The 23238-nt window shown below is 44.4% G+C and overlaps 1 protein-coding gene across 1 annotated transcript in view; it reads left to right on the top strand.

The window, feature by feature from the left end:
• The window catches only part of ATRNL1 (attractin like 1), an 859416-nt gene that overhangs the window by 796200 nt on the left and 39978 nt on the right, over positions 1–23238 (top strand). The window contains exon 28 of the mRNA XM_040361535.1: positions 5010–5124. Coding sequence (XP_040217469.1) covers positions 5010–5124 — 115 coding nt within the window. The remainder of the gene's footprint in view (positions 1–5009; positions 5125–23238) is intronic.

Here is a 23238-nt window from a genome sequence, read left to right as displayed (position 1 = left end):
AAAATCCTTTTCTTGGAGTACATCACGGGACACAGAGCTCCCACCCCTCTTTTGAGGACCATTTTGGGAGGCATACTGCTTGCTACAAAACTGAGGTACTCCTCCTATGGGAGGGGGTTATATAGGGAGGGGCACTTCCTGTTTGAGATTGCCAGTGTCCATCACCTGAAGGTACTCCATATAACCCACTAGTAATGAATATGCCGCTCTGTGTCCCGTGATGTACTCCAAGAAAAGGATTTTACAGGTAAGCTGTATTAAAAATCCCTTTATATATTTATACAGTTTTTCCTTGGTTTGCAGGCAGAATTCGTTCCAGAAACATGCATGTAATCCAAAGCATTTTTTTTACAGGGTATAAAAGAGAAGAGAGGCACCTCTAAGTGTAGCAATAAGTTGCTAAATGTTGTACCTCCATTAAATGTAACCATATTGCTACACTTAGAGGCGCCTCTCTTCTTTTTTATACTCAGTTGTGACATGACTCTACTCTTATATCAAGACATCGCTTGTATATCAATGCAACATTTATTAAAACATTTTGCTTGTCTTGCAAAACGCTCTCAAACCAAGTTACTCTCATACCAAGGTTTTACTGTATATGTACAGTATATAAATATGTACGAAGTCATAATCAAAGCGTTATTATATATACACACATATAGAATAATAAATATTGTATCCAAATGTGTAAAGAAAATCAAATGTATTATAAAAAAAGTAACCATTGCCATATCTGAAACTAACATCTGCATACCTATAAATCATATATTCAAATACAAATAATGAAAGAGTTGTATATTTGATGTGGGTCCGAGAGGCTCTCAGGAAGGTGGGTAAGTCATCCCCATCCTCGGATTCTGCTGGAACATTTTGGATATGTCCCTCATATTACTTGTTTGGCATTCTAGTCATTTTGTCAGAGTTTCTCTCTTCTGGCATTGTGGCTAAGGTGTAGCTGCTAGCAGAGTCTGGCAGGATCAGAGGGGGGTAGGGGGGGGGGATTTTGTACTCGCATTTATCTTGTCAGCATATAAACAGATCCACGGCCTCATTCGTCTTTCCGCCGGCATGCCGTACTCACTGACATACTGTAATTACACCGTAGAAAAATGTCACTGCAAAACATCACAAGGCACTGACACTGTGCGCACTGCAGAGAGAGACAAATAGAACAAATATCTCTGCTGTGCATCCGCTTCTCAACACAACTTTATTGGTGGCCTGCAGACCCATCCTATCATTCCAAAGTTCACACCAGTGCAGAGTATTACAGAGTTACAGGAAGGAGCAGAGTCCTCCAGCAGTGCAGAGTATTTCAGGAGAGGAGAGTTAGATGGGGGAAGGAGCAGAGTCCTCCATCAGTGCAGAGTATTTCAGGAGAGGAGAGTTAGATAGAGCAAGGTGCAGAGTCCTCCATCAGTGCAGAGTATTTCAGGAGAGGAGAGTTAGATAGAGCAAGGTGCAGAGTCCTTCATCAGTGCAGAGTATTTCAGGAGAGGAGAGTTAGATGGGGGAAGGAGCAGAGTCCTCCATCAGTGCAGAGTATTTCAGGAGAGGAGAGTTAGATAGAGCAAGGTGCAGAGTCCTTCATCAGTGCAGAGTATTTCAGGAGAGGAGAGTTAGATGGGGGAAGGAGCAGAGTCCTCCATCAGTGCAGGGTATTTCAGGAGAGGAGAGTTGGATAGAGGAAGGAGCAGAGTATTTCAGGAGAGGAGAGTTGGATAGAGGAAGGAGCAGAGTATTTCAGGAGAGGAGAGTTAGATGGGGGAAGGAGCAGAGTCCTCCATCAGTGCAGAGTATTTCAGGATAGGAGAGTTAGAAAGAGGAAGCAGTAGAGTCCTGCAGCAGTGCAGAGTATTTCAGGATAGGAGAGTTAGAAAGAGGAAGCAGTAGAGTCCTGCAGCAGTGCAGAGTATTGCAGGAGAGGAGAGTTACAGGAAGGAGCAGAGTCCTCCAGTAGCACAGAGAATTTTAGGAGAGGAGGGTTAGAGGATGGGGCAGAGTCCTTCAGCAGTGCAGAGTATTTAAGAAAAGAAGAATTAGAGGAAAGAGCCAAGTTCTTCAGCAGTGCAGAGTATTTCAGGAGAGGAGAAAGGAGGCCTTTGAGTAATGCAGGACTAAAGAAAGTATTTTCTGGTGCTGAATCAGGCAAAAAGACTTTGCTTGATAAATACCTGTGCTTCCGTCTTGGTAAGTATTGTCTGCTAGGTGGTTTTGTCCATTGCCTAAAAGTCCTGTACAGGGGGGCCATAAGTTTCCCTCTTGTAAATGATTGGGCAGTGGCACGCCGCCCCCCTAAAACATGTGCCCGGCACCTAATCTATATGCAGGACGTCAGACGCGTGGGTTCCAATTTTTTTTTTAAATTCTTTGTTTGTTTGAAGCACGTGATTAAAGGGCTCTGATTGGCTTCCAAAAAGGGTGGGCTTAAGGCGTTTCACTTGTGTAACAATAGCGAACTAATATTCACTGTTGTCTTCCTGCTTCTCCTCCTGTCCAATCATGAAGTGGGAGGAGCGCGATTGGCCGAGTGGAAAAGCGATAGTATTGGCCGGTAGTGGGGGCAGTGGAGGATGTACAGTGAGATCCGGAAGATGGCCGCCATCATCGGCTCTGCGTCCGTCATCTGCTCTGCTTTGCCACCAAGAGCCCGACCGCGTGAGTAACACCCACCGGGCGGGTCGGATGGTTTGTTTGCCACGCCCATCCCTGGCTGGAGCACCAGTCGCCACTGGGGTTTGGTAGCCAGAGGTTGGCTCTGTGGTGTACCAGCATAGTCCATCAAGTGCCCTGCTATGTGGGGGGGGGGGGGGCACAGGTCAGGCTCTACGGTGAGCCACCTTTGAGATTGTGGCCTATGCACATCGTGTGTTGGTGGTTATCAGTGGAACAATAAACAAAGAAAGTGGCCTCACCATACTACAAAGCCTCAGGCTCCAAGATCAATCGGGAGAAGAGTGACGTTTTCTGAATGGGAAATGAGGAAACTTTTCTCAAGGATACTTTTCTTAAAGGGGAGTTCCGGCCACAATTTCACTTTTTAAATATAAATACCCCTGTAATACACAAGCTTAATGTATTCTAGTAAAGTTAGTCTGTAAACTAAGGTCCGTTTTGTTAGGTTGTTACAGCATTTAGACACTTTATAAAATAGAAATTGACTGGGGCCATCTTAAGTGTGGGCATCATGAAGCCAGACTGTATGACTTCCTGGATTTCAGCCTTGCAGATCTCGCACATGCTCAGTGCTGCACAAGCAGTGTAATAGGTTTCAGATCAGGTTTCAGCACCTGTACTGTCCAAGTCACATGATTCTTCAAAACTGGGGAGTGAACAGACTCCTGGAAAGTTACACCCACTACATTCCCAGGAGTCTGTGCGGTGTAGGTTAGGAAGCTTAAGCACCTAGGTGCAGGAAGAGGGAAGATAAACTATTCTGCCTAGCAACAACACTTTGAAGGCATCTAAAAAAAAAAATGTTCTTAAAGGACTAATGACATTTTTTAAAACTACTGATGTAATGCTATATTTATGGGTGGAACTCCACTTTAAGCCCCAGGAAAAAATGAAAGTACCAAGCATTGAGTCTAAGCCATTGTATGGCCTTAAAATAGGGAATGCATGCTGGAAGTTGCCTATGATAGGGTGGCCAGTTAAAATAAATGGATATTGGAGGGTTGCTACACACAAAAGGTTTTTACCTTCATGTACAGAATGCATGAAGATAAAAAAAACTTTCAACCTTTACAACAACTTGAAAGGGGTTGTAAATTAAATTTCTTATTTTTTTTTCATAATAAGCATAATAAGCATCCTTTACCTGCAGACCTCTTTTCACTTCCTCATTGTTCGTTTTTGCTCAGAAGTTGCTCTATTTCTTCTCTGTTCTGTTCACTTCCTGCTTGTCTGATTGTTACTCACCACCGTGATGGGAGGCTTTACTGCGGTGGTCAGTGACGTGCTCACCCCCTCCTGGGAACTACATCTGTGTGGCAGGACGCTCTCTACGTGTTAGAGACTTCAAGGCAGGGATGGACTGGCCATTGAGACTACAGGGAGTTTCCCGGTGGGCCGATGGGTCAGTGGGCCAGCTTCAGTGACAGCGGACCGCCTCCCCCATCCGCTCCTCTGTCTCTCCCTTCATGCAGCGCTCACCTGGGGGAACAAAGAAGCAGGGGGAGGACCAGAGGAGCATGGTGGACGACAGAGGAGCATGGGGGAGGGGACAGACAGCTGACTCAACAGCTATGGCCTGGGAGTTTCTCACTTCTGCCTAATCTTGTCCCATAAGGGGGGCACCGAACTGATTCCTTGCCCCGGGTGAAATAATGTCTAGCTTCCCCACTGGTACTGCCTATAAGAGTACCAGTACCAGCTGTTCTACTCTAATAAATTAGAACAGCTAGTGGCTAGTGAAGGGGGAGAGGGGGCTTGGGTGGCCGGGGGGGGGGGGGTGCGGGAGTTGTCCGGCCGCCATGGGAGAGACATGTCAAAGTGGGCCAGTCTGGATGAAGTCCAGGGCCAAATTTTTGTCCCAGTCCAGCCCTGCTTCAAGGAGGTGTGAATTACTGGGCGTGCCGCAATGCATACTGGGAAATGCAGTTCTTACATGAACGAGCGCCGCAAACCAGGAAGTGAATGAGAGAACAGAAACTAGAACGCCGGAGGTGATATAGATGAAGGAATTTAATAGATATTTACTCGTTTTTTAACAGAATCATTACACTATTCTGTCTGTCTATCTTGCAGACATTAATGTTTTCCTTTACAACTCCTTTAAGTACAGTAGTACTATGTTTTTGTTTTTTACTTTTGCATAAAACCAGTGTTGCTTGATTCTGTCAATGAAAGGGTTTAGTATAGAAATCTACAATTTTTTAGACAGCAGTTTCTGATTTGATAAAATGAGCATGTTGTTTATTATAATAAGTTAGTATATTTTTGTTGAGTGTGATATGGATTGGACATTTGTTTATATACATGTTTTTTCTTTCTCTTCCCTCCAGGGTGTGCCAAAACCAATCGCCATAGAACCATGTTGCGGGAATAAGGCCGCCGTCCTAACTGTTTTCCTCTGTTTGCCAAGAGGGACGAGTGGGGTTCCTCCGCCCGGACAGTCAGGTAAAGGGTTATTTTTCATTCTGATATTTCCTCGTAGACACACTGCCTGTAAACCTCAGACATGAAATATGAACAAAACATATCCCAATATAGTGTGTACTTTTCTCAATCCAGATCACTAAGTATCATTTCTGTCTGCTGCTTTGTTCCTCTGCTGTTAGCATGAGTTACTTCTGAAAGGTTTTCCTGACACCAAGAGAAAAAAAGGTGACAAGGGAGGGATCTCCAGCACACAGATAATCCAGAGAGACGATCCGCACACCAGTTGTTGCTCTTAAAACATCTTCTAATTTATTTAGAAACAAGTACACAAATGCAGATAAGATCAGTTGACACGTTTCAGCCTACAAGGCCTTAGTCATAACAGTCTTTAGGCCCCTTTCACATGGGGAGGATCCGCTCAACGGACTCCGCCAGCTAGATCGCTCGGTCTCTGTTCACTGTGCAGGTATGGACCTGTCGGAGCTCCGCTGATCTCTATGGGAAGATCGGATGAAAATGGACAGCATGCCAGTTTTTATTTGATTACATCCGATCCAATCCGCTGGACAGATGGCGAACATGTCACCATCCATCTGTTTTCAGCGGATCTTATCAGATCGGATGGCAGGCGGGTGTCTGCGGACACATCTCTGCTGACATCCGCCTGTCCATGCAAGTCAATGGATGGCCCACTCAGATCCGCCTAAAAAACGGACAGGTGGATCTTTGCCGTTCGATCGTGTGAAAGGGGCCTTACAGTCCATTATCAGTATATTATGTTTGCTATCTCTAGCACACAGCCTGTGATTGACGGCCTCAGGGCTTGTGCCAACTAATGTGGAATAATAGCATGCTTTAAAATTTTCCAACAACAAATGTGTCTTGTCGGATTTTCCGATAGTGTGTACAAACACACATGCTCAGAAGAAATGCTCACCATGACACCACATTAGCAGAAGTTGCCCAAAGGGTGGCGCTAAAGAGCTGAAAACCCACGTAGCTTTGTGTTTGTTGGCCGACAACTCTTTGCCGTTTGTATGCAATACAAGTTCATGGCCAACGCCCTTCGGACAAAAGTCCTAAGCTTTGTGTGCGGAAAATCCGATCGTGTGTAAGATTAGGTAGTGAAATTCCTCAAACATCTATTAACCACTTGCTCACTGGGCACATATACCCCCCTCCTGCCCAGGTGAAATTTCAGCTTCCGGCACTGCGTCGCTTTAACTGACAATTGCGCGGTCGTGCGACGTGGCTCCCAAACAAAATTGGCGTCCTTTTTTTCCCACAAGTAGAGCTTTCTTTTGGTGGTATTTGATCACCTCACCTTTATTTTTTGCGCTATAAACAAAAAAAGAGCGACAATTTTGAAAAAAAAATTAATATTTTTTACTTGTTGCTATAATAAATAGCCAATTTTTTTTTTTTTTTTTAAAGTTTTTTTTCTCAATCTAGGCCGATACGTATTCTTCTACATATTTTTGGTTAAAAAAAAAAAAAACGCAATAAGCGACTGGTTTGCGCAAAAGTTATAGCGCCTACAAAATAGGGGACAGAAATAATATTTTTTATTATTATTTTTTTTACTAGTAATGGTGGCGATCTGCGATTTTTATTGGGACTGCGACATTATGGCGGACATATCGGACACTTTTGACACATTTTTGGCACCATTCACATTTATACTGCGATCAGTGCTATAAAAATGCACTAATTACTGTATAAATGTGACTGGCATTGAAGGGGTTAACACTAGGGGGTGAGGAAGGGGTTAAATGTGTACCCTGCATAGTGTTTCTAACTGTGGGGGGAGGGGGTGACTGGGGAGGTGACCGATCTGTGTCCCTATGTACAAGGGACACAGATCGGTCTCCTCTCTTCCTGACAGGACGTGGAGCTCTTTGTTTACACACACAGATCCACGTCCTTGTCTCTGCGGGTGCCTGGCGGACATGGCGGCCGCCAGGCACGCGCATCGGCATCTCAGTGATGCGGCGGCGCCTGCGTGCCCCCCAGTGGCTGGAGGCCGTATATGGGCGACCACCCGGCAATTAAGATCCACACTGCGGCCGTATAAGGCCGTCAGGAAGTGGTTAAAATGGACATCAGTAAACGACAGGTTCTCTTTATTCTGGCCTCTCCCAGCATTTTTTTTAAACATGCCTTGGAGGCGGTATTTTGTCGCCAGGGCCGCGTGACAGGGTTACTGCGAGTTCACAGCTGCGAATGTCCTGTCATCTTACCAGAAACACATCATAAATCCCCCACGTCCAGATTGTCCTGACAGGAAACCGCCAGTTAATATAAATTAATGCTCGTTATGGCCAAACAAGGAAAGAAACGATAAATTCAATAACGTCTGATGGTAATGAGTACTGGAAAGGGACCAGAATCTTGCGCACAAAGAAAATACAAAACAGCGAAACGCTTCCACCGCCGACACAAAACATTTCTGGGAAATTCTGGAATCAAATCTGAGCCGTTTCAAAAAGATGTGAAGGAAAAAAAATACATCATTTGGTATAATTCTGTATTCTGGAGATTGTCCTGAGAGGATTTTACAATCCAGATAGTTTAACTTCCTGAAAACTTTCTTTAGATTGTCACAAAACTGGAACTGGAAAGATGAAATCAGGCTGGAAGGAGGTGTGCTCAGTCTTTATGATAATGAGCAGGAGGGGGAGGTACTTAGATGGGTTTACAGAAGGCCCAGGATGTACATTACTTAACCACTTGACCTCCGGAAGGTTTACCGTGACTGGGCCATTTTTTGCGATATGGAACTGCATTTCTTTAAGCAGTTGCTGTCATTATACTGCGGCAGGTCGACTTGTTGCCGCAAATCACCCTAACTGTACGTCGGCCCTTTAAACAGCTACAGCAGGCGCGCGCACTCGCTGCATGGTGGGGGAACTGATGCGTGCAGCCACGATTACTCTTCAGAAAGGCAGAATGGGGATCTGTCAATGTAAACAAACAGATCCCCGTTCTAACGGGAGTGGAGAGAGATCTGCTGTTCCTAAGGATTAGGAACAGCGATCTCTCACCTCCTCCAGTCAGTCCCCTCCCCCCATAGTTAGAAACGCCTCCCAGGGAACACACTTAAACCCCTTCCCTGCCAGTAACATTTATACATTAATCAGTGCATTTTTATAGCACTGATCTCTGTATAAATGTTAATGGTCCTAAAAAAGTGTCCGATCTGTCCACCGCAATGACGCAGTCCCGCTAAAAATCACTGATCGCCGCCATTACTAGTAAAAAAAAAAAAAAATGCCATAAATCTATTCCCTATTTTGTAGTCACTATAATTTTTGCACAAACCAATCAATATACACTTTATTGCGATTTTATTTATTTTCTTAACCTAAAATATGTATTAATTGTCGGTTAAAGCGACGCAGTCCCGTATCGCAAAAAATGGCCTGGTCATTAAGGGGAAAAAATCTTCCGGTCCTTAAGTGGTAAACTGAAAGTTGCACGATTTTGCGACGCTGTTCCCAAATAAGATGTTTCTCCTTTATTTCCCAGAAATAGAACTTTCTATTTTTTTGCGCTAGAAACAAAAGACCGACAATTTTGAAAAAATAAAACAATATTTTTTACTTTCTGCTATAAAACATATCTAGTAAAAATCGAATTTATTCATAAATTTAAGCCAATATGTATTCAGCTACATATTTTTGGTAAAGGAAAATCCTAAAAAGCTTATATTGATTGGTTTTCACAAAAGATATAGCGTCTACAATCCCATGCTGCCAATAGCATTATGCCATTGGCGGCATGGGTGGCACTGTCTGCAGCACAATATGGCATTGGCGGCACTGTCGGCAGGCAGCACATGCGTTATGGCATTAGCGTCATGGGTGGCACTGTCTGCAGCACAATATGGCATTGGCGGCACTGTCGGCAGGCAGCACATGCGTTATGGCATTAGCGTCATGGGTGGCACTGTCTGCAGCACAATATGGCATTGGCGGCATGGGTGGCACTGTCTGCAGATAGAATATGCGTTATGGCCCATAACGCATGTGCTACCTGCAGACAGTGCCACCCATGCCGCCAATACCATAATGTATAGATGCTGTATAGATCTTGAATCCAACACCCCCCAAGCAAGCACACACCTGTTAGCCGGGCCCCAGGAGTCACGTCCTCCCTGATCCTGCAGTGCTGCTGCCTGGACTCGGTCTGTGTCACACTCACAAACAAACAGTCAGAGATGCCGCTTCTTTTTTTTTTTCTGCCAAAGCCGCCGCTCGTCTGTTTCACTGCTTCTTCTCTCAGCCGAGTGAAGAACAGAGCAGAGCACCAAGAGTGAAGGGAGAGGAATCACTCTGCGGCGCCAGGGAAGGACACGCTGGCCAGCATGAGGAGCGGGCGCACGAGAGAAGAGACATTCTTCCGCGCCCGAAATAAAAAAAAAAATAGTCCCTTCCTGCATGAACCGAACACTGCAGGTATCAAGGTTTCAGAAAAAAAACTTAAAAAACAACGGGGTGGGGGGATCGATCAGGGCTGTAGAGTTTCTTTTTTTCTACATTAATTAGTACTCTGTGGAGTTTGCCCGGGCCTCCCTGCTGGCCGGGCCCGGTACAACAGGGCCAGTTATACTGGCCTATCAGCGGCCCTGAGCGTGGAAACTACTCGGACCGATGCTGCATCCACCAATATAAGTATGATTAGGGAAAAAACAAACAAACCCATACTTCTCCTTTTAAAAGAACTGAAAAAAAAATTCAATGAAAGGGGCGGGACAGCCGGCAAATGAGGTTTCCTGCTGCAGCTTTTAATGCACACAATTAGTAAGTAATTTAAAGGGGTTGTAAAGGTAAAAAAAAAATTCCCTAAATGGCTTCCTTTACCTTAGTGCAGTCCTCCTTCACTTACCTCATCCTTCCATTTTGCTTTTAAATGTGCTTATTTCTTCTGAGAAATCCTCACTTCCTGTTCTTCTGTCTGTAACTCCACACAGTAATGCAAGGCTTTCTCCCTGGTGTGGAGAAAGCCTCTTGAGGGGGGAGGGGGCGAGCAGGAGGGTCAGGACGCTCTCTACTTTGCAGATAGAGAAGGGAGCTGTGTGTTAGTGGGCGTCCTGACACTCCTGCTCGCCCCCTTCCCCCTCAAGAGGCTTTCTCCACACCAGGGAGAAAGCCTTGCATTACTGTGTGTAGTTACAGACAGAAGAACATTTTTTACCTTTACAACCCCTTTAAGTCCAGGAGAGGAGCCTGTACAACTGTGTAAGACTGAAGGGAAGGTCTGGAGTCCAACTTCAAGCATTTGCAGTCTAGGAGAATCACCGATATGTCCATCATGTCTTGGCACCTGGTGACCCCCCCATCTGTTAATTTACGGAACCAGTGAAGGTCTATTGAGTTAGAAGACAGCGGGGGAGCGTAATGAATTTATCATGTACACAGGAATCATGTCCTCACATCTGCTCCCATTGTCCTGCGCCTCGTCTGCTCCAGCATAACAGACGATGAACTACAGATTTATTCTCACGCTTCTAATGGGATAGATGCAGCAAATATGGAAACTTACAGTATAGCGCTTCGAGTGTGTTAACAACCAGGCATTTTATTTAGCCGCTGGCGGTATAAATCACATACAGGGTGGAGTCTATTTGAAAAGTCAGAGATCGGAGCAGCTGCAAGCTTTTCCTCCTCACTCACAAACACTTTTTATGTAAAGAGTAACTCCATATTTGTTAAGAAAAAACATTCCCCTCTGGGGTGATCTATGTACATTGCAGGAATTTTACCAAACTTCGTTGCAGATTCCTATCCTTTTTGTTATTCTGAAGAAATAGCTATTTGTGTCCATGTTCGAATGAGTGAATCGGTATGGGAGTGGTTTTATAATTATCAATCAGCTGCTGCACCTGCAGGGCACTAATGAGAAAAGCTGCTGCGTCTGCACCCATTAAGGGCCCTTTCAGACGTACGGACAAATGGTCCGTTTATTACAAGTCCGTTTACGGACTTGTAATGAAGCCCTATGGGATTGCAGACGTTAGCGGATGATGCATCCGCTAACGTCCGCAACCATCCGCGTCCGCAAAGATCCGCTTTTGCGGACGGAAGAAAACCCTATTTTTTCTTCCGTCCGGCGGAACGGATCGGATGAATACGGACACACGGTCCGTATTCATCCGATTCCCCATAGGGGAGAGCGGAGGAGAGACAGGGCGGTCTCTGCACAGCTCAGCGGGGATTTACGGAGGAATCAACGGAGCGGATCAATTACGGATATGAAAGAGCCCTTAGGCATGATTTACCTTTGGGAGTATCTCACCAAAAATGTAATTGTTGTTGCAGGGGATGCTCAAAATTGTACTTGTATTTTAATGCAGACTTCTGGGAAAATGAGTGAGCCAATCATTTAAAGTGGCTGTAAAGCCACTTCTATAAAAATGCTCCCATCCTCTCTGTATTAGAACTATAAGTCCCCCACACAGTGGGGGTTATTTACGAAAGGCAAATCCACTTTGCACTACAAGTGCACTTGGAAGTGCAGTCGCTGTAGAGCCGAGGGGGACATGCAAGGGAAATTTTTTTTTTTTTTAGATTGGATGATAAAATCAGCAGAGCTTCCCCTCATTTCAGATCTACCCCTCATCAGATTTACAGCGACTGCACTTCAAAGTGCACTCGTAGTGCAAAGTGGATTTTCGTAAATAGCCCCCAGTGTCTTCCTGCGATCAGTTGCCTCCTCTCTCCTCTGCCCGGCTCACAGTTCCAGTGGGCGGGGCCAAGCATTGCCACTGACGTCGGGCAGGGGAGGAGAGGCGAGACAGCGCCGAGGAGTCACGTGATCGCAGGAAAACACTGGTATCGGTACAGAGAAGCATATTTATTATATAACACAGACACAGGGGAACTTATTGTTATAATACAGAGGGGAGGGGAGCTTTTAATATTAAATATGAAGGGGGGGGGCAGGCTCTGACACGAGCAGACAGTCGTCAGAGATGGGAGGATGGATGAGAGAACACAGGAGACAGATAGCAGGGCTGCGGCTGACAGAGACACAAACTCTGACCATGGTGTCAGGGCTCAGCAGCCCTGATATATCGGAGTCAGCGTACAAGGGGGGTGGGTATAGCCAGACAGGTGTTACAGGGGGCCAAATGACACAGCACAAGCACTGTGCTGTTTTATTTTTTTATTTTTTTGAGTTAACAAACGCTTTAAGCAGGAAATGACATATCTGGGGGGCGTTCTGTACCAAAGGCTGTAGGCTTGGATGCTGCATGCAACATTTATTGTTAGCATTCATCTTGTCTAAACTTGAACCTCTAATTGACCAAGTCATACGTTATCTGCCATGGCAGGTCCTGTAGGCTGGGTTGACTTCTATTGACACACTTGCTCCCGGCAATGTTAATGGCAGTTACCAGCATGCTGCAGCGACATCCAGACATGAATGCTCACCATTCATAGTAGATGCTTGAAGGGGGCCTTGGGCCTGCAATTGGGCCGCAATTGGGCCGCAATTAGATTGCAATGTTGGGCGCATGAATGGACCAGAACCTCAGAGGGCCCTGTATGTAAGGCAGCAAACTGAAAAAAAAAAAAAAAATTCTGGGGTGGCAAATGATCCCCTTTTCCGCTGTGGCCACCTTTGTAGGTGCTGCTTGGTTGTCTGTGACTATGTTAGAAGCAGTGGCGGCTGGTGCTCCATTTTTTTGGAGGGGCGCAAACAAACTGAAAAAAACAAAACATCAATTGCAACCACTGTGCCCATCAAACGCAGCCACTGTGCCCATCAATTTCCTAACACAACGATGAGTGAACTGCGAGCGCCCAGCGTGGCACCCGCTGTTCACCTTTTTGGACGCCTATGGCTCTAATCAGGTGCTTCCAAAAAATACCCTGCAGCTGTGATTCAGGTGCCCAGCGCCTGAATAGGGGGTGGCAGCGGTGACCATGCCCCCTTATGGACGCACCGCCACTGGTTAGAAGCCCAGCACATTTCAGTGGGTGTTCAAGGCTGGCCTTTACCGCCTTTGTTGCCCAGGCAGGTTTCTGAACATGGGCCGAATATCACAGAAGATGATGTGCAGTCTCTCAAGATACAGAGCTACACAACAGACCCAGTAAATGAGCCGACAAAACACGGTCCCTAGACTCGTGTCTAATCCTCCACTTCAGTTACTTTATTCTGTATTTGTTTTCGAGTGACCTTCTCTCCACGGCCGGTGAATAGCATCCTCCCAGGCAGCCCGCGCTCATGATGACTCCGCCATAGAATACAAATTAACATAAGTGCAAACACAGCCTCACAATACCAGACCGGCTACTGACACACGGCAGGGTTTCCGGCACCGTGCCTGGATCCTTCACTCTCTAATTCCTAGGTACATGAAGCCAGGACTTGTAATCTGCAATTATTCTATAAAATTGACTATTTATTCAATTTACAATGTCGAATTCTTCTAAAGCCTTTTAGGCGCCTCTTTCATAAAGGTCAAACTTTATATTACACATTTTTTCATATTTCTATTTTATTCTTCATATTTTGATAGAGGTGGTAATAACTAAAATAACCAGTAGTAATAACTATAACCTTTGCAGACAATTTAAAGTAATATTGAAAGGCTGTTTTCTTTTTTTTGTTAGAACAAGATGTTATACTTATAAAAAAGGAAGAAAAATGTGCATAGAACAAAATAAGCAGCCAACAGGTCACTAGACATACAGTGCAAAATAAAAACATTGGGCTAGATTCACATACCTTTAGAAGGACGTATCGTATCTCCTATACGCTACGCCGCCGTAACTTTGAGAGGCAAGTATGGTATTCTCAAAGATTTTGCGCCCGAAGTTACGATGGCGTAGCGTATTAGGGCCGGCGTAAGCCCGCCTAATTCAAATGTTGAAGCTGTGGGCGTGTGTTATGTATATTAAGTGTGACCCCACGTAAATGACATTTCGATCGAACGGCGCATGCGCCGTCCGTGGACGTATCCCAGTGCGCATGCTCCAAATGACATTGGCAAATCGTCAATGCTTTCGATGTGAACATAACTTACGGCCAGCCCCATTCACGGACGAGTTACGCAAACGTTGTAAAACATGATGCGGTTCCGACGTCCATACTTAACATTGGCTGTGCCATCTTTTTGGTGGTTTATCTTTACGCCTGAAAACCCCTTACGTAAATGGCGTATGTTTACTGCGACGGCCGGGCGTACGTTCGTGAATAGGCGTATCTAGCTGGTTTGCATATTCTAGGCGTAAATCAGCATACACGCCCCTAGCGGCCAGCGTAAATATGCAGTTAAGATACGACGGCGTAGGAGACTTACGCCGGTCGTATCTTAGCAATATTTAAGCGTATCTCAGTTTGAGAATACGCTTAAATATACGGCGGCGGGGATTCGGAATTACGACGGCGTATCTACTGATACGCCCGTCGTAAGTCTACCTGAATCTGGCCCAAAAGTGTGGCGCTAAGTGAGCAAGTGAATAGCATGTGAACCTGGAAGGGTAAAATAGGCAATGCCACGTGCTATACGGTACGTGTCTGGTAAGCGTGAACACTACCATTTTGACTGTATTTTCAAGATTCATCCCGGATTATGCAAGAAAGGCCTTTCACTTTCACTTTATTCTGAACTCTAATGGACCCTCCATAGATGTTAATTATTCACTTTGGACTTTTATGTTTTGGTTTTGTTCACATTCAATTTTGCATTGCCTATTTTACCCTTCCAGGTTCACACGCTATTCACTTGCTCACTTAGCGCCACACTTTTGTGTTTTTTTTATTTTTTAAGATGTTATACTTGCCTGTTCTGTGCATCGAGCGCCTCCTCTTTAACAGTCCTTTTCCGGCCCTGTTCACTCCTCCCTCCTCCTCCAGGTGCCTCCCCAGCAAGCTGTGTGTTTAGGAGGTACCCATGCTCCTGAGCCAGGCTGTGTGCATCCATGGACACACACGGCAGCGGCTGTCCGAGACTCTCCCTCCTCATTGGCTGAGACAGCAGCGAAGCACCACACCATTGGCTTCCGCTGCTGTCAATCAAGATCAGTGAACCAATGAGGAGAGAGAGAGCGGGGCCAGGCCGTGGCTCTGACACACAGAGCTGCGGCTCGGCTCTTGTGCCCCCATAGCAAGCTGCTTGCTGGGGGGGGGGCACTCAACACGAGGGAGGGGCCAGGAGCACCAAAGAGGGACCTGAGAAGAGGAGGATCTGGGCTGCTCTGTGCAAAACCAACTGCACAGAGGAGGTAAGTATAACATGTTTTTTTTTTTTTTTTTAAACAAAATAAAACAAGACTTTAGTATCACTTTAAGTTTAGTACATACTACTTTTTTTTTTTTTTGTTTAACCCAAAAACTGACAGAGAGCTGCTGTACTAATGTTAATCGCCCTGCCGTGCGTTCTGCCCCACCCCCCACCTGAACACTCCGGTCATTGGCTGAGAGCGGTGATCAGGAGAAGATTGGCAGACCTTTCTCGGTCATACCATACCTCAGACCGGCTGCCATACACATGGGCCGGATGTTGGTCTGGGTTCTATTGAATTGGCCGATGCCGCCTGACATTGGACCTGGCTAAAGATATTAAAACATTTTTACTGTTTTTTTTTATTATTTATTTATTAGAAAGCCATCAGTCAGCATGATAAGTTCACACACACACACACACACACACTTCCTTTACATCCATTTTGTAAGTTCCAGCATAGATTTTACTCCTATGATTATAAAGGTTTCTTTTACCCTATAAACGTTTTCTTGCTGCCGTCTGCCTCTCGCAGCACTTCTCCAAACTTTCCGGTTGGGGAGCATACACAAGTACTTTGACTTTGGGACTGTTGTACTACACTGCAAGTAACTTTTTGTTATTTCCACCCCCCCCCCCCCTTCCCCTCCGCCCAGTGCCGATCCTGACCTCCCGGGGCCCTAAGCAAAATGACATGTCACATTCAAGTTGAGTAGCGGGGGGGAGGTGCGCTGCCGACAGTGACATGTCACATTAAAGATTAATGTTGAGAAGCCTAAAGTGAGAAGCCGGGGGTGCTGCCTTCTTACCTCTTCTCCCATGCAGCCAGCGGGTTGAGAAGCGGGGTGAGGGGCCAAAAATGACTTCTCACCAGGCGGGGCCTCTAGTAATTTGGGGGGCCCTCTGCATCTTTGCGGGGCTCTAAGCAGCTTGCATAGTGAGCCTATAGGGCGGATCAGCTCTGCCTCCGCCACATATTCCTAAATACTATAACTGTGCAGAAGCTGTGATCAGCTGTCAGTCAGCAGCTGGTGGGCAGTGCAGAGATCCTCTCTGAGCACAAAGAGGAGCTTCCCTTACATAAACAAAACTAGCCTAAATAAACGCCCCCCAAAAAACACCCTCTAGTCTAAATATATGTAAGATTAGTAGAGTTTTATTTTCATACCATTTTTGTTCAAAAAGCTCAATGAGCATAATTTTACTTTGGTGCAATTATCCAACAGTGAAGTCAGTAATTTTTTTCAAATAGCTTGCACCGTCCTTAAAGTGGAGTTCCAGTCTTTTTTCAGTTTATTAAAAGTCAGCAGCTACAAAAAGTGTAGCTGCTGACTTTCAATAAACAGACACCTGTCCCACGGTCCAGCGATGCGGCCGCCTGAAGCCGCGCTCCTCTCTGCAGCGCCGTCATTGCAACTGTGGGAACCCGGCTGTGACAGCTTGCGGCTTCACAACCAGGCGCGAGTCGCGCTGCACTCTCCTAGTTGCCAGGCAAACTTCTGGGACCGGTGACGTGTCCCAGAAGATTGCAGAGAGGGAGGAGCCACCCAGGGGGAGATGAGGAGTCACCTAGGAAGTACCTGTCAAAACCAGGTAAAGCCCCCCCCCCCCCCAAAAAAAAAAATTACATGCCAAACAGGCATAAGAACTTATGAATGGTATTACTCTGGTAATGAGTTATTAAAAGAGTTGTAATCCCTTGTTTTATTTTTAAATAACAAACATGCCTATACTTACCTGCTCTGTGCAATCATTTTGCACAGAGCAGCCCCAATCCTCTTCTTCTGTGGTGCCCCCAGGGAAAGCTGCCCAAAGGACACCCTGCGGGCTCACTCCCAAGTCCCTATGCTGCGTCCATTGACACAGACAGCGGGACTAGGCCTCAGCCCTGCTCCTGTCTCACTGGATTTAAATAAAAGCAGCAGGAGCCATTTTTTTAACTCTTAAGGGTCCTTTCACACGTGCGGACCGTTTTTTAGATCATTTTTTTATCATCAGTTGATTCGTTTTTTCATCTGTTTTTTCATCCGTTCTACATCCGTTTTTATCAGTTGTCATCCGTTTTTCCTCCGTTTTTCAATCCGTTTTTTCATCCGTTTTTTTTTTCTTAGAACTTTATTTTTATTACATATTTTGATGAAAACCGGATGTTAGCGGATCGGATGTTAAACGGATCGTCCGCTAACATCCGTTTTTCGTCCGTTCCGTTTTTGTGACGGAAGAAAAATAGGGTTTTCTTCCGTTCAAAAAAACAGAGCTTAACGGAGACGGATGTTAACAGACGTTAGCGGATGCTCATCTGCTAACGTACGCTATCCCATTGGAAAGCATTGCAGTCCGTAAACGGACGTATGAAAAAACGGATGAACGGTCCGCAAGTGTGAAACGACCCTAACAATTAATGTGGCGCCCCATCCTTCTTATTTGTACACCTGGAAAACTACCTGTTGACCAGGTCCATGCCACATGGTTGTGTCTTGCCATTCTTTGCCCTGGCTTTCTTTGCTTGTTGTAAGATATGTGCGAGGAGGCTGAGCTTGGCATATTTAAAGATACAGGAATGTTGAACATTATGCCATCATTGGGCTTCATCATAGCATTCTGCAATGGTTGCCTGGCAACCATCGACGCCATCCTTTGCAGCAGAGGAAGGAGAGGGCAGAGTGTGGCCCCAGTGGATATCCCATGTGCTGCATCTTCTCTGTGTTGTGTATTACCAAAATTTCCTTTTCATTTCTCAACCATGTGCAAGACACAGAAGAACCTCCGATTGTCTGACTGCGTAACGCCTTCAAATAGGTAAACGTTATAACTGACCCCCAAACACACTAATATAGCATAAGAGCAGTGATAAAAATCTTCAGCTGTCATCTCCATCTTTGAACACCCCTACCCTTTATTCTTGGTGTGCACAGTTCTTTGAAACGCACTCGACACCCAGTCCCGGGCGGCGTTCCTCGGTGACAGCGTCTGGCAGCGCATGGTGCGGCAAATCGACATCTCAGAACTAGGATCTGGAGGCCTCGTGTGTCTTCAGACGTCCTATTTCAAAGGGAATAATGAATACACTTTGTTTTGATATGAAGGATCTGGGTTGGCGAGAGTATAATTATTCTAAACATGTATTTATCTTCTGAATGCGTTGATGACATTTTATAAAACAGTTTGAAAAGTTTTTATTTTCTGCTTTGGCTCACTGTGCCATGTAATCAGCAAGAGATGCAAAAACAAAAAAAGCTCGAGTTTTGTCTCTAAATCTTGCTACAGACATAAAACAGATCCCCAATTTGTCCATTTTTTAACCACTTCAGCTCTTTCACCTGTTCACCCTTCATAAACCAAAGCAATTTTTACATTTCCACTATGGGTCTATAAATGCAGCAATAACCTAAAATAGTATAATGGATCTGTTTTTTTAGGATTTGTTTGCCCAAAAGTTATGAAAATAGGTAAGTGATCCTGGTCCTGGGTGCCATTCAGCCCCTTGGGCCAGTTTGTGTAATGCGAGTGCTCCAGACCGCTCCGGGATCGGTTAAAGTGGATGTAAACCCAAAAATTAACAGACTTCCAGATAAAACCCTGTCTAAATTAAAAGTCCGAAAGCCTCTCTCCTTGCTTTTAGTGACAGGTTATTTACATATCTAGCTTGGACGTGTTTATCATATGTTATGTTATGTTTATCATAATATGAGGTGATCCACAGTATAAAAAGTGAGAAATCCACCCCTCCCCCACATAACACATCCTGGTAATATACAATGACCTGTGGATCACCTCATATTATGATAAACATAACATAACATATGATAAACATGTCCAAGCTAGATATGTAAATAACCTGTCACTCAAAGCAAGGAGAGAGGCTTTCAAACTTTTAATTTAGACAGGGTTTTATCTGGAATCTGTTAATTTTCACTGAATAATAAAAGAGGATTGCTCAGAGCTGGATTAACTCTGTGTGGCAAGACTGGGCACAGATGATAGGAAATCGTATTCTCTACATTGTGACATAAAAAAAAAATGTTTTGGGTTTACATCCACTTTAAGCATACTGTGCCTGGGACCATGTGGAAGTGGTGAGCCCAGGCGCAGTTTACTTGTGGTCTAGTACAGGTTCACAAGTGTGCCAGAGCACAGAACTTTCTATAGATGACAGTGTACTTCCTTTGCAAAAAAAATTGCTTTTAATTAATTCTACACACGCTTCGCTTACTTTACGCTCTTCATGGCTGTTAAAAAAACACATATCCATTACTTTTGCCTTACTTCCTGGCCAGACTTTATGTCAAGACATGAGAAGAAGTTGACCAGCTGATCTCATTAGCACACACCCTGCATCATCTACCCGCTGCTGGTCAACTCCTTCCTGTGTCATGACCTAAAGTCTGACCAGGAAGTAAGACACAAGTAATGGAAAAGTGTTCTTAAACAACCATGAAGAGCAAGAGCGTAAGGTAAGTGTATGTAGAATAAATGGAAAGGGGTTTTATTTTTGCAAAGGGAGTACATTAATGCTATATTGGTACATAGGGGAGCCTGAATAATAATAAAAAAAAAGGTTAACTTAGCCTTTAACCTTTTCATTGCCAGAGCCATTTTTGTGTTTTTTGCACACAAAAGTTTAAAAAATTATTTTCGACCTGAAGGCGGACACCCTAGAGAATAAAATTGTGGTAGTTCAATTTTTTTTACGTCATACGTTATTACTGTGAAGTGTTGTAGTATATATTGTAATATTGATATACAGATGTAGATATTATATATATATATATATATATATATATATATATATATATATATATATATATATATATAGTGTCATATTATTGTGTTATAGGTCTATCAGGCCAGATTTCGAACCTGTAATTCAAAGAGACAGGACGAAGTCTAGTTTACACATCAGACCTGTAATTATATTTTACACATCAAAGGAGGTTTGTCAATTGTCAGTGTGCAGGGGTCCAGGAGGAATCTAGTTTACACATATCAAACCATTACTTAGGCCACAGGTAATCAAATTACTTATTGGAGGTTTTTGGTATGCAAGGATATATTCTAGTTAGCTCCCTAATACTAATTAGTGACTCCTGCTGGGAGTGACAATTACTTGGCACTCTAGAAGACAGGACGTAGATCCTGTCCTTCAAATCAAAGATGACCAATCAAATTGCTCAGCTATTCAGTGAACAAGCAATAAAAATCTTGGAAGTTCAGTCTTGTCACAGAGAGAATGTATTCACGGTATTCTCTCTGTATGGGTATGGAGACATAGGTCTCTGAAGAGATCTGAATTATATTCTGTTGGACTTTTGTATCATCTGTGGAATTTGTATGTTATTGGAAGTTAATTAAATTTTGCGTTCTCTGGAGAACCTGTGTGTTGCTGCGAAACAACAAATGTATAGTCATCATACTAACATCTAAGATATCAATTATCTAACCGGAGTACTGGACACTATATATCTATATCACTACATTTACTGGAGGAACATATATATATATCACTACACTGGTCTAGGGAATGCAAAATTTCAGTAAAAAATACACTAACTAGTGAATCTTAGGGCAAACAAAGGCAATAAACGTTTTGTTAAAATATAAAAGATGTGGCTACGCCAAATAAATAGATATCTAACATGTCAAACTTTAAAGTTGCATGCACCCATGAAATAGGGACAAACTTCAGTACCCTATATTTTCTATAGGCGATGCTTCAAAAGCCCCCTTAGGTATTGTTTTAGTGTTATGGAGGAGGTCTGGTTTTTAGAATTATTGCTGTCCCTCTGGCGTGCGCGGCGATATTATCAACATTTTCGCACTTGGGCCCCCCCACCCCCCCCCCCCCCACGTATGCATTTACGTTTGTATGTGGAAGGGCCTCAAAACATTTTTGGGTGGATTTTATGTGCTTGTGTTTAACTTTTTTTTTCATTACATAGGGGGCCCCTATGTGATGATTTTTAGGTGACAGATTCTCTTTACAGAGACACACAGGGTTTAAAAGACCCGGCATGTCTCCCCTGTGTTCCACTGAATGTTTTGCAACGCAGATCGCATTGCAAAACAACCTTTCCTGGCTAAGTGAGACATGGACACTGAGAGCTTGACCCGGAAGTGATGTCAGAGATGTCCCTTTCCGGGTCATGTGTGTCAGCCCTTTTACTTCCCCTCTGCCCACCATGGTCGGGGCGCCGGTACCGGGGGGGGGGTGTGTGAGCGATCAGGCAGCAGCAGAGCCTCCCGAATGCTCTCACCTGACAGGCAGGAGTCTGGCTGTCAGTTTTACACTGTCAGGCCTCGTACACACGACAGTTTTCCTCAACAGACTCCATCAAGAAACTTGGTGGCAGAGCTTTTTTGCCGAGAAAAACGGTCGTGTGTATGTTTTTCATTCGAGAAAACTGTAGAGGAACTCGATGAACAAGTTCTCTTTTTCCTCGAGGGGAGTCTCAATTTCCTCGTCAGGCTGGTTTTCGACCAGAAACACGTTCGTGTGTATGCTAAGAAACCCGCGCATGCTCAGAATAAAGTATGAGACGGGAACGCACTGGTAAAAGTAGTGTTTGTAAAGGAGATAGCACATTTGTCACGCTGTAACAGACTGAAAAGTGCAAATCGTCTCTTACCAAACTTTAACTTAACCGCATCCAGACCGCCGCATGTAGATATACGTCGGCAGAATGGCACGTACAGGCACATTGGCGTACCTCTACGTCCCTGCCTTTCCGCGGGTCGGATTGGGACCCCCCCCGGCGGGCGACATGCGGCGGTCGGATTCCCGCGGGGAGTGATCCGGGACGAGGGCGCGGCTATTCGTTTATAGCCGCTCCGTCGCGATCGCTCCCCGGAGCTGAAGAACGGGGAGAGCCGTATGTAAACATGGCTTCCCCGTGCTTCACTGTGGCGGCGCATCAATCGAGTGATCCCTTTTATAGGGAGACTCGATCGATGACGTCAGACCTACAGCCACACCCCCCTACAGTTGTAAACACACACTAGGTGAACCGTAACTCCTACAGCGCCCCCTGTGGTTAACTCCCAAACTGCAACTGTCATTTTCACAATAAACAATGCAATTTAAATGCATTTTTTGCTGTGAAAATGACAATGGTCCCAAAAATGTGTCAAAATTGTCCAAAGTGTCCGCCATAATGTCGCAGTCACGAAAAAAACCGCTGATCGCCGCCATTAGTAGTAAAAAAAAAAAAATTAATAAAAATGCAATAAAACTATCCCCTATTTTGTAAAGGCTATAAATTTTGCGCAAACCGATCGATAAACGCTTATTGCGATTTTTTTTACCAAAAATAGGTAGAAGAATACGTATCGGCCTAAACTGAGGAATTTTTTTTTTATATATATATATATGTTTTTGGGGGATATTTATTATAGCAAAAAGTAAAAAATATTGAATTTTTTTCAAAATTGTCGATATATTTTTGTTTATAGCGCAAAAAATAAAAACCGCAGAGGTGATCAAATACCACCAAAATAAAGCTCTATTTGTGGGGAAAAAAGGACACCAATTTTGTTTGGGAGCCATGTCGCACGACCGCGCAATTGTCTGTTAAAGCGACGCAGTGCCGAATTGTAAAAACCCCTTGGGTCATTTAGCAGCATATTGGTCCGGTCCTTAAGTGGTTAACACGCAGTCTTTTAACCAAAGACATGTAGCAGAATACATATTGGCCTACATTTTTTAACACATTTTTATTGGATGTGTTTTATATCATAAAGTAGAAATTATTTTTTTATTTATAAAATAAAAAATAAACATGACTGCAATTATCAGTTAAAATAGCGCAGTGCTGAATAGCAAAAAAATGCCTTGGTCATGAAGGGGGTAAAACCTTCTGGAGGTGGAAGTGGTTAATGAAAGCTGCTGTTGAATTGAC

Source organism: Rana temporaria, chromosome 8 (genome assembly GCF_905171775.1).
Source record: "Rana temporaria chromosome 8, aRanTem1.1, whole genome shotgun sequence".
NCBI lineage: Eukaryota > Metazoa > Chordata > Amphibia > Anura > Ranidae > Rana > Rana temporaria.
This window is presented reverse-complemented; position numbering and strand designations above follow the sequence as displayed.